The sequence below is a fragment of the Buceros rhinoceros genome, unplaced genomic scaffold (genome assembly GCF_000710305.1).
Source record: "Buceros rhinoceros silvestris isolate BGI_N320 unplaced genomic scaffold, ASM71030v1 scaffold16268, whole genome shotgun sequence".
Taxonomy (NCBI): domain Eukaryota; kingdom Metazoa; phylum Chordata; class Aves; order Bucerotiformes; family Bucerotidae; genus Buceros; species Buceros rhinoceros.
This window is the reverse complement of record NW_010427850.1, coordinates 47,874-60,359: the sequence shown is the minus strand read 5'-3', so window position 1 is coordinate 60,359 and position 12,486 is coordinate 47,874. Positions and strand designations below refer to the sequence as shown.

Sequence of the window (12,486 nt, the reverse complement as noted above, 5' to 3'; positions counted from 1 at the left end):
GTTGGCAGCGTTGTGGCGGTCGAAGCGTAGGGAATGAGACAGGGCAGAGCTGCTTTTTGAGGAGGAAACTGTTAAGCTGCATGGGTTGTGTTTAGCCAAGAAGCCTCAGAGCATCGATTTGCACCAAAGCCCTCGTCCTATTGCGGAGCAGCTATTAGTGAATGAGTTCTCCCAGATCGCCGTCGTCTCTGCAGCCAGCACTTACCCACTCAGCAATACAGTCTTTTTATACACTCCTTTGCTCCATACATTTTCTTGCTGTTAAATTAATTTGCAATCTTTGTTTTAAGATGCATCAGCGCTTTATTACCTGTGCTTATTTACAGCTGATCTGGAAACCCTGTAACAACCATAGGGCTGCTCGGCCCTCTCACACGCTGCTGCGTTACCGTGATGGGACCAGGTTGCAGGGCTTTCGGTGGAGACACTTCCTTATAAAAAGTTGTCCCTGGCACTGAAGGCAATGTTGAACAGGTTGTGGATAGCGTTCAGTCCATCACCCAGTCAATAACCTACGCTTGGTACATGCTGAGCAGCACTGGGAAATGCTCACTGGTCCATTTGGGGCCACCTGTTGGCACCCCACTGCCTGCCTGTGGTACCAAATGACGGTTTGTCTCCAGCAAAGCCAGTTCAACATGGTCAGAGATGCTTTGGAGACCAAGTCAACGGCCCTCTGCGGCTCAGTCTCCATTGGCTGCAGTTTGTCGCTGCGACCCTTGTGCTCAAACCCAACCGCTCACCCCATGTTAGCTTGCTTGCCCGTAGCTTGTGCGTCCAGAGCCCTGGGGAGCAGCAGCTCCTGTTTTGCAGTGAGGTGGAGCTGCTTTTTGTCGGTGCGTTTGCCATATCCAGGCTACAGGTGCCTTCAGAAAAGGTGCTCTGCTCGCCCCAACCTTACACGCCATGTGTAGAAAAGTGCAGTTACTGGAAGCCGTGTCTGTGGAGGGCTGTGAACCGCCTGGTTAGGAGATTTAAGAGCCTATGGGCAATCGGTTTTCCTTTCTGAATTACCCCTTGTGAAATCCTCTACTACCCCAGGGAATCCTCTACTGCCTTTGGACATGGCTAGCAGGAAGGGAGACGTGGTCATGTTGTGCACTCCCTTCATCCAGAACGTTTTCTGGTTAAAAGACTGTTCTTGAAATGTTCTCAAGCATCTGTGTGCAGAGGATGTTTTCACCCAGTGTGGGTACGTGTTTGCTGTACTTGTTACTGAGACATATGAGTGTTGCGCTTCTGCCTGCGTCTCGTCCCCACAGCTGCCCCGTGAGAGTGTGTTCCACTGCGGTGTCCTTTACGAAGACTCGCTGTATTCGCCTTTCAAAGGGCAGCTGGAGCTGCACGAAGACGTCAAGATTTACATTGAGGAGAACTACGAGCAAATCAACGTCCCAGTGCCCCAGTTCGGAGGGAGCGACCCTGCAGATATCATCCACGATTTCCAGCGAGTAAGGAGCTGCTGGGGCCTTCGGGTGGAGTAGCATGGGGCTGAGCTGCGGTGCACCAGCACAGTGCTCATGGCCTAGTGCTGTCACTGTTGTCACATATGTCTACAATGATCCTATTACTGAGCCGTCCTCCTTCCAGAGCCCTCTCTGAGATTTTTCCAACCTGCTTGCCTTGCTTGGTAGGGAGGTCCTTGGACAGATTTGTTGTTTAAAGCAATTTCCTGTCTTCCCTGAATTCCCTCTTTCCCCCCATTTTTGCAGCCACGTTTCCTCACGAAGGACTCAATTCCTTAATTTCTGTGCTTGGAACGCAGGGTCTGACAGCTTACCACGACATAACGCTGGATAAATGCTACGTCATCGAGCTGAACACCACTATCGTGATGCCCCCTCGCAACCTGTGGGAGCTGCTGGTTAACGTGAAGGTACGGCTGCCTTGTTTTCCGTGCGTTCGCTGGGGCAGCTCACGGGTGCCAGCTGTGTCTGTGGAAGTGAGCCTCGGCTCAGAGCTGAGCCTTCACGTAGAGCGACGGCTTCAGTGGGCTTAGCTCGAATACTGATTGTGCAGCTTGGTAACGCTGCAGTGACAGATCCACCTGGCCGGGGCGATGCAGAGAAGCAGCAGATTCCTTCCGGTGTTTGCTGACGGTAGGGATCGAGAAGAAAAAGAGAAAATTCCCTCCTACCACGCTTGCTGTGGTTACCGCTGCTGTTTGCCGTTTGCAGAGCTCTCAGTGTTCCTTGGTGAGCTCCAGGCCTTCAGCTTTCACCCTTTTGGGGGGGAACATGTGCTGCCCTCCCCGCTGTGCTGCAGCCTGCAAGACCGGCCATGGGCTCATGCAGTTCTGCTCACAGCCAGCATTAACTGGGTTTAGTACCAGCGGTTTTGTGCAGTTCAGAAGCCCGTGCTGCTGAAAGCAGTCGTCTTAAAATAGACTGTTATTTAATCTTAACAGCAGGAAAACCACAGGATTTTTAAGACTGCGGAATTTGGACATACATCTCAGTCTCTTGCATGTAAAGCAAAGCACTGAGCCTGGGTCTTTTTCTCCTTTATGTGAGGGCCTATTTAAAACAAAAGAAAAATAAAACCCACCCCAATCTAACTTTTACATGGTCTTCAATTCTCTTTGCTCACTCGCTGCTACGTGCAGTGTGATGAGTTAAGCAGAGAGGCAAAAGGTTGTGCCTTGAGAGGTGCCTGATCATCAAACCGCCGGATCGTTTCCTAGCAGTCTTTGCGATTTCATCCGCTGTGACCATCTGGCAGATGCGCCGGGAACCCTGCTGGGGTACAACACATTTACTTACCGCTCGCTCCAAAGGTTGTGCCTTGAGAGGTGCCTGATCATCAAACCGCCGGATCGTTTCCTAGCAGTCTTTGCGATTTCATCCGCTGTGACCATCTGGCAGATGCGCCGGGAACCCTGCTGCCAGCCACAGCTTCTGACTGTGGCAGGTGACCAGTCCTTGGGGCAGAGGGAAATGGAAAAGGCAGGATCGCAGCCCTGTTGCCATGTCAAAGATATGGCAAATCCTGAGCCCAGAACCAGGCGTTAACAGCTCCTGCCAGTAACTGTGTGTGTTGTACGTCCTCTTCCACACTCTCCCACTGAGAATCAATAATTGAATTTCTTGCAGAACTGTTGTGTTAGTGTAGTACAAACTCCTGTTAATAGTTGAGTCTTCCAGCATTAGAGGAGAGCGTTATCGATTGAGCAGGCTATGGCAGCCCAACAGCACGGCGCTGAGTTAAGTCAGCGTGTTTCCAGGTACGTCTCTGTGGAGACCACCAGTCCTGTGGTGGAAACTGAAGAGGTGACATTTGAAATCGTGCTGCTGTTGGTTGCTTTCCCCTCTGATCATATTTATATTGGCCCCAGGATCTGCTGGTTCTTTTATTTCTTTGACTCTTCTTAAGTGAAGGGGACTAGAAGTGACTCTTTGCTTCCTGGCCCAGTCTGCTCAGCAGTGCCTGAGCTGTACTTGTAACTCAGAGGCTTATTGCTGCATTGATGCCCAGGCAGCTGCGAGATGCCTTGAACATCTGGGGCTCATTTTCCAGAGAGTCCTCATTGCCAAGAAAGTCTCTTTCCTGCAGGGTAAGAGGCTGCCTCTGTCCCTGGGGTCCCCCATTTTCTCCCTCCCTGTTTTTTCTGGCTTTCTGCCGGGTGCCCCCAGCAGGCGCTCCACTCATCACCCTGGTCTGGACAGCAGCCTCCGTCCCAGCAGCAGGGAGCTTGTGTGCGCTGCTCTGCCTCTGCCCCTGATGTGAGCTGCCTTCGTGCACTGCCCCCCGTCGCTGGACAATGTCCCAGGGGTGATGGAAGTGTGCCCAGATCTTGCTTTCCCCCGAATGCCCACCACTATCCGACAGCGTGGTGTTTCTAAGTGTGGTGCCCATGGCCCGTGTCTAGTCTCTCTTCCTGTGGGCTCTAAGGGCAGGAAGTGATTGTGGCTGTGCCAAATGGACCGAGGAGGAGGGGGAAACGTGGAAACTGTTGGAATCTGAGCAGGTCTGGCATCTTTGGGTTTGGCCTTCTGAAGTGAATGTAAAATGCATGTTTTCAGTGGAGTTCCTGGCATTTCGGTCGAGCCTGGATCCCTTTTCAGATGGGTTTATTACAGCTTCGCATGTCCTTCTTTAGAACCGGGCTCAGTTTATAACAGGGTTGATCCTCCACTGGCTTCACCCTCTACGTGAACATTCAGTGGATCTAATCCATTTTGTGTGTAACATGGGACGGTTTCCTGCAAGTGCAGGGAGGAATGTTAACCAGCCTCAGTAGATGGAGTTTGAGCCTTCAAACGGAGAATTTTCCAGAGTTTGGCTGTCCTTGGCGCTCTGCGTGGGACAGTTCTGTTTGAGGAGGGGATCATGGCACCGTTTGTGCTTTATTGTGGTGGAAACTGTGTTGTTTCAGAAGGGGACGTACCTGCCTCAGACATACATAATCCAGGAGGAGATGATAGCAACCGAGCACGTCAGTGACATGGAGCAGCTTGGCTCCTTCATCTACCGCCTCTGCAGCGGCAAAGAGACCTACAGGCTGAAGCGGAGGAGCGCGAGGAGACGTAAGAGCCCTGCTGTGTTCAGCCCTGCTTTTCCCCCACATCACAGTTATTATTTCTGCTGTCACAGCAGTGCTGGCCTCTTCGTGGTGGTTTTCACGGGAGGTCTTCTGGGGTGTTTCCCATCTAATTCATCTCAACCCAAATCTGGGCGGCTGCTGCTGCTGCAGACGGGTGCTGGCTGCTGTGTTCCTGTCGTCTATCAGCCTAACAGAAACATTGAGAAAATGGCTGCAGGAGCCAGCAGTTCATTTACATGTGAGCTCCTGCGGCTGAACTAATAGCAAGGCTGTTGGGAACTGTTTGGAAGATTTCCCTCATGGAGATGCCCACTTCAGCAGCAGCTATTCAGAGCAGATGAGATCTGCAAATTGCCTTTAATTAATTAAGTTCCTGATAATGTGGGGAAAGTTGTGAAGAGGGAACATTGGACAAAAAGTCAGCAATGTGTATCCCCTATACAAGTGGTAACATTGCTGCAAGAACCTCCTTAGTTTCAGTATTTGTATGTATTTGGTTTTAGATCCTGGTGCGCTTAAAGGCTCTCCTGAACCATGACCCTATAGTCAGTTGAGGTGTGGATCTCTGGGGAAGCTGCAGGGTGCTGAGAGCGTTTGGGTGCCCAAGTCACCATGGCTGTAGTCTGTGGTCGCTTTCCCAAGGGGGCTGCTGGGTGCCATGTCCGTGGAGCCCTGGCATGGTTCTGTTTGTCAGCAGGGCACTGCTAGATTTGCTCTAAGAGGGGAGCCGCTGCCTGGCAGAGCCGCCCAGAGTAAAGGTCCTGCAGTTCAGAGGACATGGCTGTAGCAGGGTCAGAGCTGGAGGGGTGGCCAGAGGGACTTGAAGCCCTCCTTGGCTGCATTCAGAGCTGTGCTCTGTACCAGCCTGTGCCTTCTGCTGGTTTCGTGAGGCTTTCTGGTCTCTGAGATAACAGTGAGATGCTGTCAGCTGAAACCAGCTGTTTGCAGGCGGCTCTTGCAGCTCGTGGCAGCCCTTACTGCAGGACCATGGCCTAGAGAATGTGGCTATTCTTCTCAAGACCAGATGATGCTGCTTTTCATATGGGCTGTGTTGTTCCCGCATTTCAGTGTTCAGCGGTTGCATCTCATCTGGTTTCCTTCCCCCACTTGCTGCAGCTCTTAGAGATTACACTTTATTGAATTTCCCCTCTCTTTCAATCCCTTCTAGGTATCAGTCGACGCGAGACTGGAGATTGTCATCGTATTCGTCACTTTGAAAACACTTTTGTGGTTGAAACTGTTATCTGCAAAAATTCATGAAGCCACTCTCCAGACGTAACCCTCCTCGGCTTTGCTTGCACACACATGCACACATGCGCCCTCAGCCCTCTCTTTAGACATGGTAACCTGTCCCACTTTTTTCACTCCCTCCCCTGCTTGTGCAGCTCTAACCTCGTGGGTCCGTTGTGGCCTCACAGTGGATTCTCTTCTGTCCTTGCTACCTACCTGAGATGTTTGCTGGGCTTAAATTTACACAGTGATAACCTGGGAGTGGGTGCAGCTTTGTCTACACCACGGGACGGGAATCTCTTTTGGGAGCAGGTTTGGGTAGAAGGGATGGCTGACGAGTAGGAGTGCTGGAAATAGGTGCCCTTTTCCTGGCTGAGCAATTTCAGGCTGGGGTACTGCTTGAAAGCTGCCACAGCACCGGGACAGAAGGTGTGTGCACAAGAGGAGGTTACTGTTTTGATGCTGGTATAGTGACCAGAAATAAGTGAGCAGATGCACTTAGGAGAAGAATAGTTGTGAGGCTGCAGACAGGGTGATTCAGAAAGCTCAGCAGGGAGAGGGTTTCTGCCCAAACCATGCTGTGGTGGTCCCAGCTTGCTGCGTGTTGCTCTCTGAAGACCAGATGTCCTTCCCCAGACACAGCATGTCTCTGCGTCCCGGCCACGAAGCAGAGGGTGATGTGCAAGGCTGCGTAGCCTCTTTTCTAATGCACGCTTTCAGCTGCTGTGGACCCTGGGCAGATCTGCCGTCACTTTGCCAAGTACAGGGTGAATCTTTGGTGCAAGGTCCCAAAGCTCCACTGATCTCTCATCTACAGGCTGCGACTGTGGGTGGAGCCTGGTGGTTTAGTCCAGCCCTGTGTCCGTCCTGCAATGAGTTAAGTTCACACGGGTCTGTCTGCCTGGGTTGTCGAGATCCTATCTGCGTGCGGACGGGGTGCCGTGCCCGCCTACAAAGTGGTGTCGCAGCCAGTTACTGGCAAGTGCAGAAGCAGATAATTTTTAATTCTTTTTCTAACAGAGTGTGTATTCTTGTATAACTCCTCTGTCGAAAGCTGTTTTGGTAGTAATTCCTGTCGTCCAGCCGAGTATCACGTTATCTGCAGGCACCGTTGTGGCACAGATCCTGATAAAAGGCAGAACGCAGCTGATCAATATACCACAGAGGAATGGTGTGAACGGGACTGCGTTTCTATTGACCGTCCGACAGAAGAAGTGCAGAGAAATTAAATATTCTTCCCTGATCCATAAATATAATTTAAAATAATTGGATTCTTGAAATGCAGGCAGTTTTTTGGCTTGAAAGAATGGGGTGAGTTTCAACTTGGCACATTCTTGTTAATCAGTTTCCAGCAAACCTGGACCTGTTCACCATCTGTTGAAATGAGCTTGTTTTAGCAGAGGAAGGGTAAAGTAAATGCAAGTACAATCATTAACTCAGCAGAACCAAAAAAAAGCGAATATATTTTAGAATAAATTGAATAATAATACTGTGAGTTAATTCTGTGAAAACAAGCCAGAATCTCAGAGTGGTCATGTCATGCAGTAGGAATTAGTACGTCCTGTGAGAGTTTATTTTTTGTATAATCATAGTGAACTGTAAACATTGAGTTTTAACAAGTAGAGGAGGATGCTTTGGTTTCGTTCTGCTTTAAGCTTGTTGTAAAATGGACTTCCTGCAGGTTGGTAAGGAAAGTTCCCCACTGCCGGAGGGGCGTTTGCTTTCCTAGCCTCGTGTTTTTCCACCGATAACTTGCTGCCAGCCCTAACCTTTCACGGCAGAACAGAGGCCGAGAGGTGGGTCAGAAGATTGGTTCGTGTAATGGAAGTGCTGCAAACTGGTAAATTTAAGCCCTATGTTTCTGTTTGTTTCTAGGAACCTAAGCCTGCACTCAGGAGCATACAGACCTTTTCCCCTTCCTTCCGATTCTGCATGAATTAACTGGTCATTGAATATGCTAACTCATGCAATCCCGCAGCTGTAAGGACAAACCTTGGTTCTTTAAGGTGAACTAATGTGGTCACTGTTTCATAGGGTGAGAATGCAGTTGTCTAGAAAGAAAACTTAAGACGCTCTTGTGTATTTTGTCTGGTAGGACCCTTACTTCTTAGGAAAAATCCATGGGATAATAAACTCTTTTACCTCTGATATTAAAGTGTGTGTTTGTTTGGGATGAAAAGCACGTGCCCTCCACAAAGCCAAGGCTCCCAGGGGGCAGCTGCCAGATCCTCCTGGAGGGGCCAGCCCAGTGGCGCCTTGGAGCTGGGCAGCGGGAGGATGCTGTGGAGTGAGGGCCTTTCCCCACGGTGATGGGGCAGCTGCGTGGGGACGTGGCCACCCAGCCTGCTGGGCAGTCTGGCCGTGCCTGCAGGCTCTGCAGGGCTCTTCCTCTGTCCCTGTGCCTCCCCGGGGACACTAGGGCAGCCCGTGGTAAGGAAGTCACTGCCAAGCCGAGATCTGTGACACAGCAGGATACCTCTGCTGCTTGGGTGGCTGGTGGGTGTCTGATCTTCACGCTCAGGCTCGCTTCTCCAGCTGCCTGACTTTCTGTGTAGAGATTTGTCTCTCCCTGTGAGGCCTAAGCCCGCTGTTGCCTTCTGGCTGGCTCTGCGGGGCAGGTCTTCGGAGGGCTGCCCTCCTCTCCTCGCTGCACGCAGCGGTGTGGGTCCCTTAGTGCTCTCCCGAGCTTGCTCTTCCCCTCTTTCATCCTCCTGGTAGGGAAGTGTCAGAATATTGTTCCTGAACTCGACTGTTCCTCTTTCCATAATTAATCTCTGGTCAATCAGCGGAGAAGTTCATGTTTCACTTCTTAGTCATTTTTGCTGCAATTTACATTTACCTCTTCAGTGTCTGGATGCGTTTTCCGTTGTTACGGGTCTGCAGAAGAGAGCTGCATCTTACAGCAATTACATCTGCCAAAGCCTCTTCTCCTGGGCTGGCCCGGCCAGCTCTGCCTGACAGCTCTCTCCTTCCATCGGCACTGAGCTGGGGAAGCAACTCTGCATCACCCCTGGGGAACCTGGCCTCTCCAGTCATCTTCACCTTCTGAAGGTTGAAATGCTGATATTAAGAACAAGTCTGATGCATTTCAGTAAGTCTGGTTACCACTAAGTCAGCCACCTTGAGACTTGCCCGGTGCAAAGACAACCAGCTTGTGTTGGGAAATTTTGTTTTTCTCTTGAACATTTGCTCCTGGTTCTGTTCTTCATTTCCTGAGGTTGTGTTCATCACCCCTTGCTATTAGGAGACTTGAAATAAGCCAGTTCTACTACCTAATATCGCTCAAACCCTCACAGAAGGCTGCTTTATTTGATTGCCCTTTGATTCTACAGCTCTATTTACTGCCCAGTCCCGTCCCATGAAATGCAGCCTGTTGGGATTTCCGCAGCCTTGGGATGGGAATGTTGTAGCCGTGATGGACCACGTAGGCTCCAGCAAGGAGGCTGGAGGACCTGGTTTTTCACCAGCATGATGGGGAGCCTGTTTTTGCTGGGGGGAATGGCTGCATCTTGTTGATGTGTTGAACAGCGTTCTGGGCAGGTGGCAGGAGGGCTGCTGGATCCCTCGGGAAAAGGCAGCGAAGCACAGGCAGTGGGTGCATTTGCCTACTGCCAGCCTGGTGGTGCCTTGAGGCACGAGAAGCTCTGTGCTCACAGGCATCCCAGGGAGCAGCTCTGCCAGGGGCTGGCTGACCACTGCCGGCACCAATGTGGGGTGGCTGGTCCAGGGGGTGTCCTGGCTGTCTGAAGAGCCATGGCGGAAGGTGTCTGAAGAGTGAAAGTAGCTTTCAAGCGTTGCCCTGTGAAATGGCTCCCTGAAATGGCACATCTCTGAAAATTGAGCAGTCCCCATTTTATTCTGGTTTATAAGAGTTTCGGTTGTCCTTACCGGGAATTGACTACAGCCCATTTAGCTCAGCAAGAACAGCTGCCTGATACATTATGTTGGTGCCAAGCTAATGAAAGCCTGTTCTCAGTCTTACACGTACTTATGCGTGTGCCTTAGGACGTGCGACTTGTTCCCAAGCATTTTGCTGCTATCGGTCTGAATTCCACCCAGGGCATTATAAAAGTAAGTATTGTGGATGCTATCACAGCTTCCCAGAGGAAAAAAAAAGGTATGTTTGGGCAGCTGTATAACCTACCAAAAAAAGCTTCCCAAGTTGGTGTCCCAGGTCTCAGGTAAATGCCTTTTTCTCGCCCTTTTGGGGCGAGTACAATTTGTGTCCCAGAGAAATCAATGAGGTGCTGCAGCTCCATCCGAGGGAAAGTTTTCTCGATCAAAGGAACAGAAAGCAGAGTTTGAGGGGTGTGAGTTGCTAGCAAATATAAGTTGCTCCTTAGTGAATATTTTTAGCTGAAAAAAGATTAAATCCTGACATAAAAAGGTGGGTGAAGTTAGCTCAACGTCCTGGTGTTGAGCTGGTATTTTTGAAAACGAGATGGGCTTTGGGACAGGGTGGTACTGGCTGTTGCTTTTCCTGGCTGCTGTGTACGTGACCCCTCAAACGCTGGGCACTTAATGCTTCTATGCGTGAGGACTAGACCTGCCGACTGTGGAATGGAGCTGGCTCTGGTGTGCTGTCACTGCAGGTGAGGAGGTAAGTGCTGAGCAGAAATACCCATTGGGTGTCCCTGTGTGCTGGCTTTTGACTGCTGCTTTCACTCTCCATTGTTTTAAAGGAAAATCTCTTGACTTAGGTTGGAGCCGTTTCCTCAGCAGGTTCAGCTGATCACAAAGTGACCTCCCTCATCCCCATAGTCTCCTTTCACATGGTCCTGTGTCCACGGGGTCCTCAAAGCTCCCAGGTGGGTCTTGCAGGTCAGAGCTCTCCCCAGCAAGTTGGCACATGCTCCGTGTCCCATCACGGGGGATGGTCCCCGAGAAGCATCTTATGAAACATCTGCAGATGGCAGTGGAGCAGCCCAGTCCAGAGCCTCAGCCCCTGCCCTCAGCCCCTCCGTCACTGGGCTGTGACTAGTGGCCTGCTGGAGGCAGTGGGAAGGTGCTGCAGGGATGATACAACATGTGAGGCAGCGTTGGAACTGGGACTAATGGCCCAGAGGATGGGCTGGAGCTGGGGGGGCTGGGAGGCAGGAAGAGCATGTGGTGCAGGGACTGCTCAACAATTACCAGCACTTCAACTCCTTTTAGCTCTTACTAAAATCTTAAAAGAAACGGGTAGGTGGTAGAAACAAGAATCAGTTGTTTCCTTAAGTTTGCTGAGAGCGTTTGCTCTGGGAATATTACTATTCATGGTGGATGTGGAAGGTGTTTGTGCCAGCTCTAATTAACCACTCTCGCTAGCACAAAGATCTTCTCCAGTGGAGGCCAGTACATTGCTCTATTCATTTGGATTAATTAATGTGAAAAGGCCAAGTATGTAATTTCATACTTGAATTTTTAGAGCTGTATTTGAATCAAATTGAAATCACGTTGTGCAACGATTGAAATATTCTTGCGGTCTGACTACGGAAAGAAGTTTCAGAGAAGAACACGACTTAATATTGTTACTTAAAGACAACTTAAAATTTGTTGTCTTTTAAAGAGGTTTCTCTAGGATATCACTGTGTTCCCCCTTTTGTTATTCATGGTGCAACTTGTTCTCAGTATAGTAACAGTAGAGGCTTTGGACCAGGCTCCCACTCATTTCTCATCCTTTTCAGATGGTGATTTTGTGGTTGCCGCTGCTAGAATGACAGTTGGTCCTCATGAGCTGTTCTCTCTTTTCCAGAAACTGTTGGGTGTTAAAACTCAAAGAAGCTGTAAGTTTATCTGCTTTGGCGCCGTGGGTACATGGGGCTGCCTTCTGAAAACACCCTTTTGTCAGCAGTGTTGTCAGAGCTGCCAAGTCTGTGGAGGTAGGGGGTGCAGCCTGCTGCTGGACTGCAGGTACCTTCTCTGGCAGGGTGGCTGCTCCGATGGTACCGAGGAGGCCTGCGGGCGAGCAGGCAGTGACTTAGCAATGGACATCAATAAGAAATTTGGCTTTGAGAAATGAAAGAAAGATACAGCTCAGTGTCTTTGTACGTATGTAGCACTCTTCGTGGTAATTAAACCAGCAGCGCCATGCTAGCGGTGTCTGTCGGGGAGATTTGGAAAATACAGACCAAGAGAACTTCCCTTTAGGAAAGGGTTTGGACCAGATGCAGCCGTAGCTTTGGTTTGGAGGGCTGGAAGTAGCAGCTTTAGGCAGCATTTTATATGACTTGGCTAAGTTCAGTTTGGTCTCTGAACGGACTGATCATTTTGTAGGGCAAATATTTGGGAGCAGTCTAGATGGTTGATGAGGTGCTGATGTACAAGCTAAGAATAAACACTGGAGGTCATTACAAAAATGTCCAAAACCAAAGAAAAATGCCCGGAGAGGAATAAACAATGCGCAGACACCTACATCTACAGCCTGGCTTTGCCCAGCCCCCCACAGCCCCCGCTCCTAGCGCAGGAAGCAGGGGGGGCTGTGTGGCTTGGCGGCCCCACGCTGCCGGCTCACTCACATCACAGGTTGTGCAGCTGATTGCGTTTGGTTTTGCAATGACTTTAGCAAGATCTCGGTGTGAGTGAGGGCTGTCAAACCAGCTGGTGGGGAGGGAGAAAGGGGCTGGGTGTGTGGGGCTGGATGCTGGCTCCAAACTTCAGGCAGTGCTCCCCATCCTTGGCCTTCCCCATGCTACTGAAGACTTCCTGCCTTATAAGGAGCTTTTAATCTATAA

At 50.4% G+C, this 12,486-nt stretch overlaps 1 protein-coding gene across 1 annotated transcript in view; it reads left to right on the top strand.

Moving 5' to 3' along the window:
- The window catches only part of ITM2C (integral membrane protein 2C), a 6,868-nt gene extending 934 nt beyond the window's left edge, over window positions 1–5,934 (top strand). Inside the window, exons 2-5 of the mRNA XM_010142079.1 lie at window positions 1,263–1,451; window positions 1,766–1,876; window positions 4,376–4,526; window positions 5,712–5,934. Of these exons, the coding sequence (XP_010140381.1) occupies window positions 1,263–1,451; window positions 1,766–1,876; window positions 4,376–4,526; window positions 5,712–5,803 (543 nt within the window). The 3' untranslated portion in view covers window positions 5,804–5,934. The remainder of the gene's footprint in view (window positions 1–1,262; window positions 1,452–1,765; window positions 1,877–4,375; window positions 4,527–5,711) is intronic.
- Window positions 5,935–12,486: the final 6,552 nt, after the last annotated feature.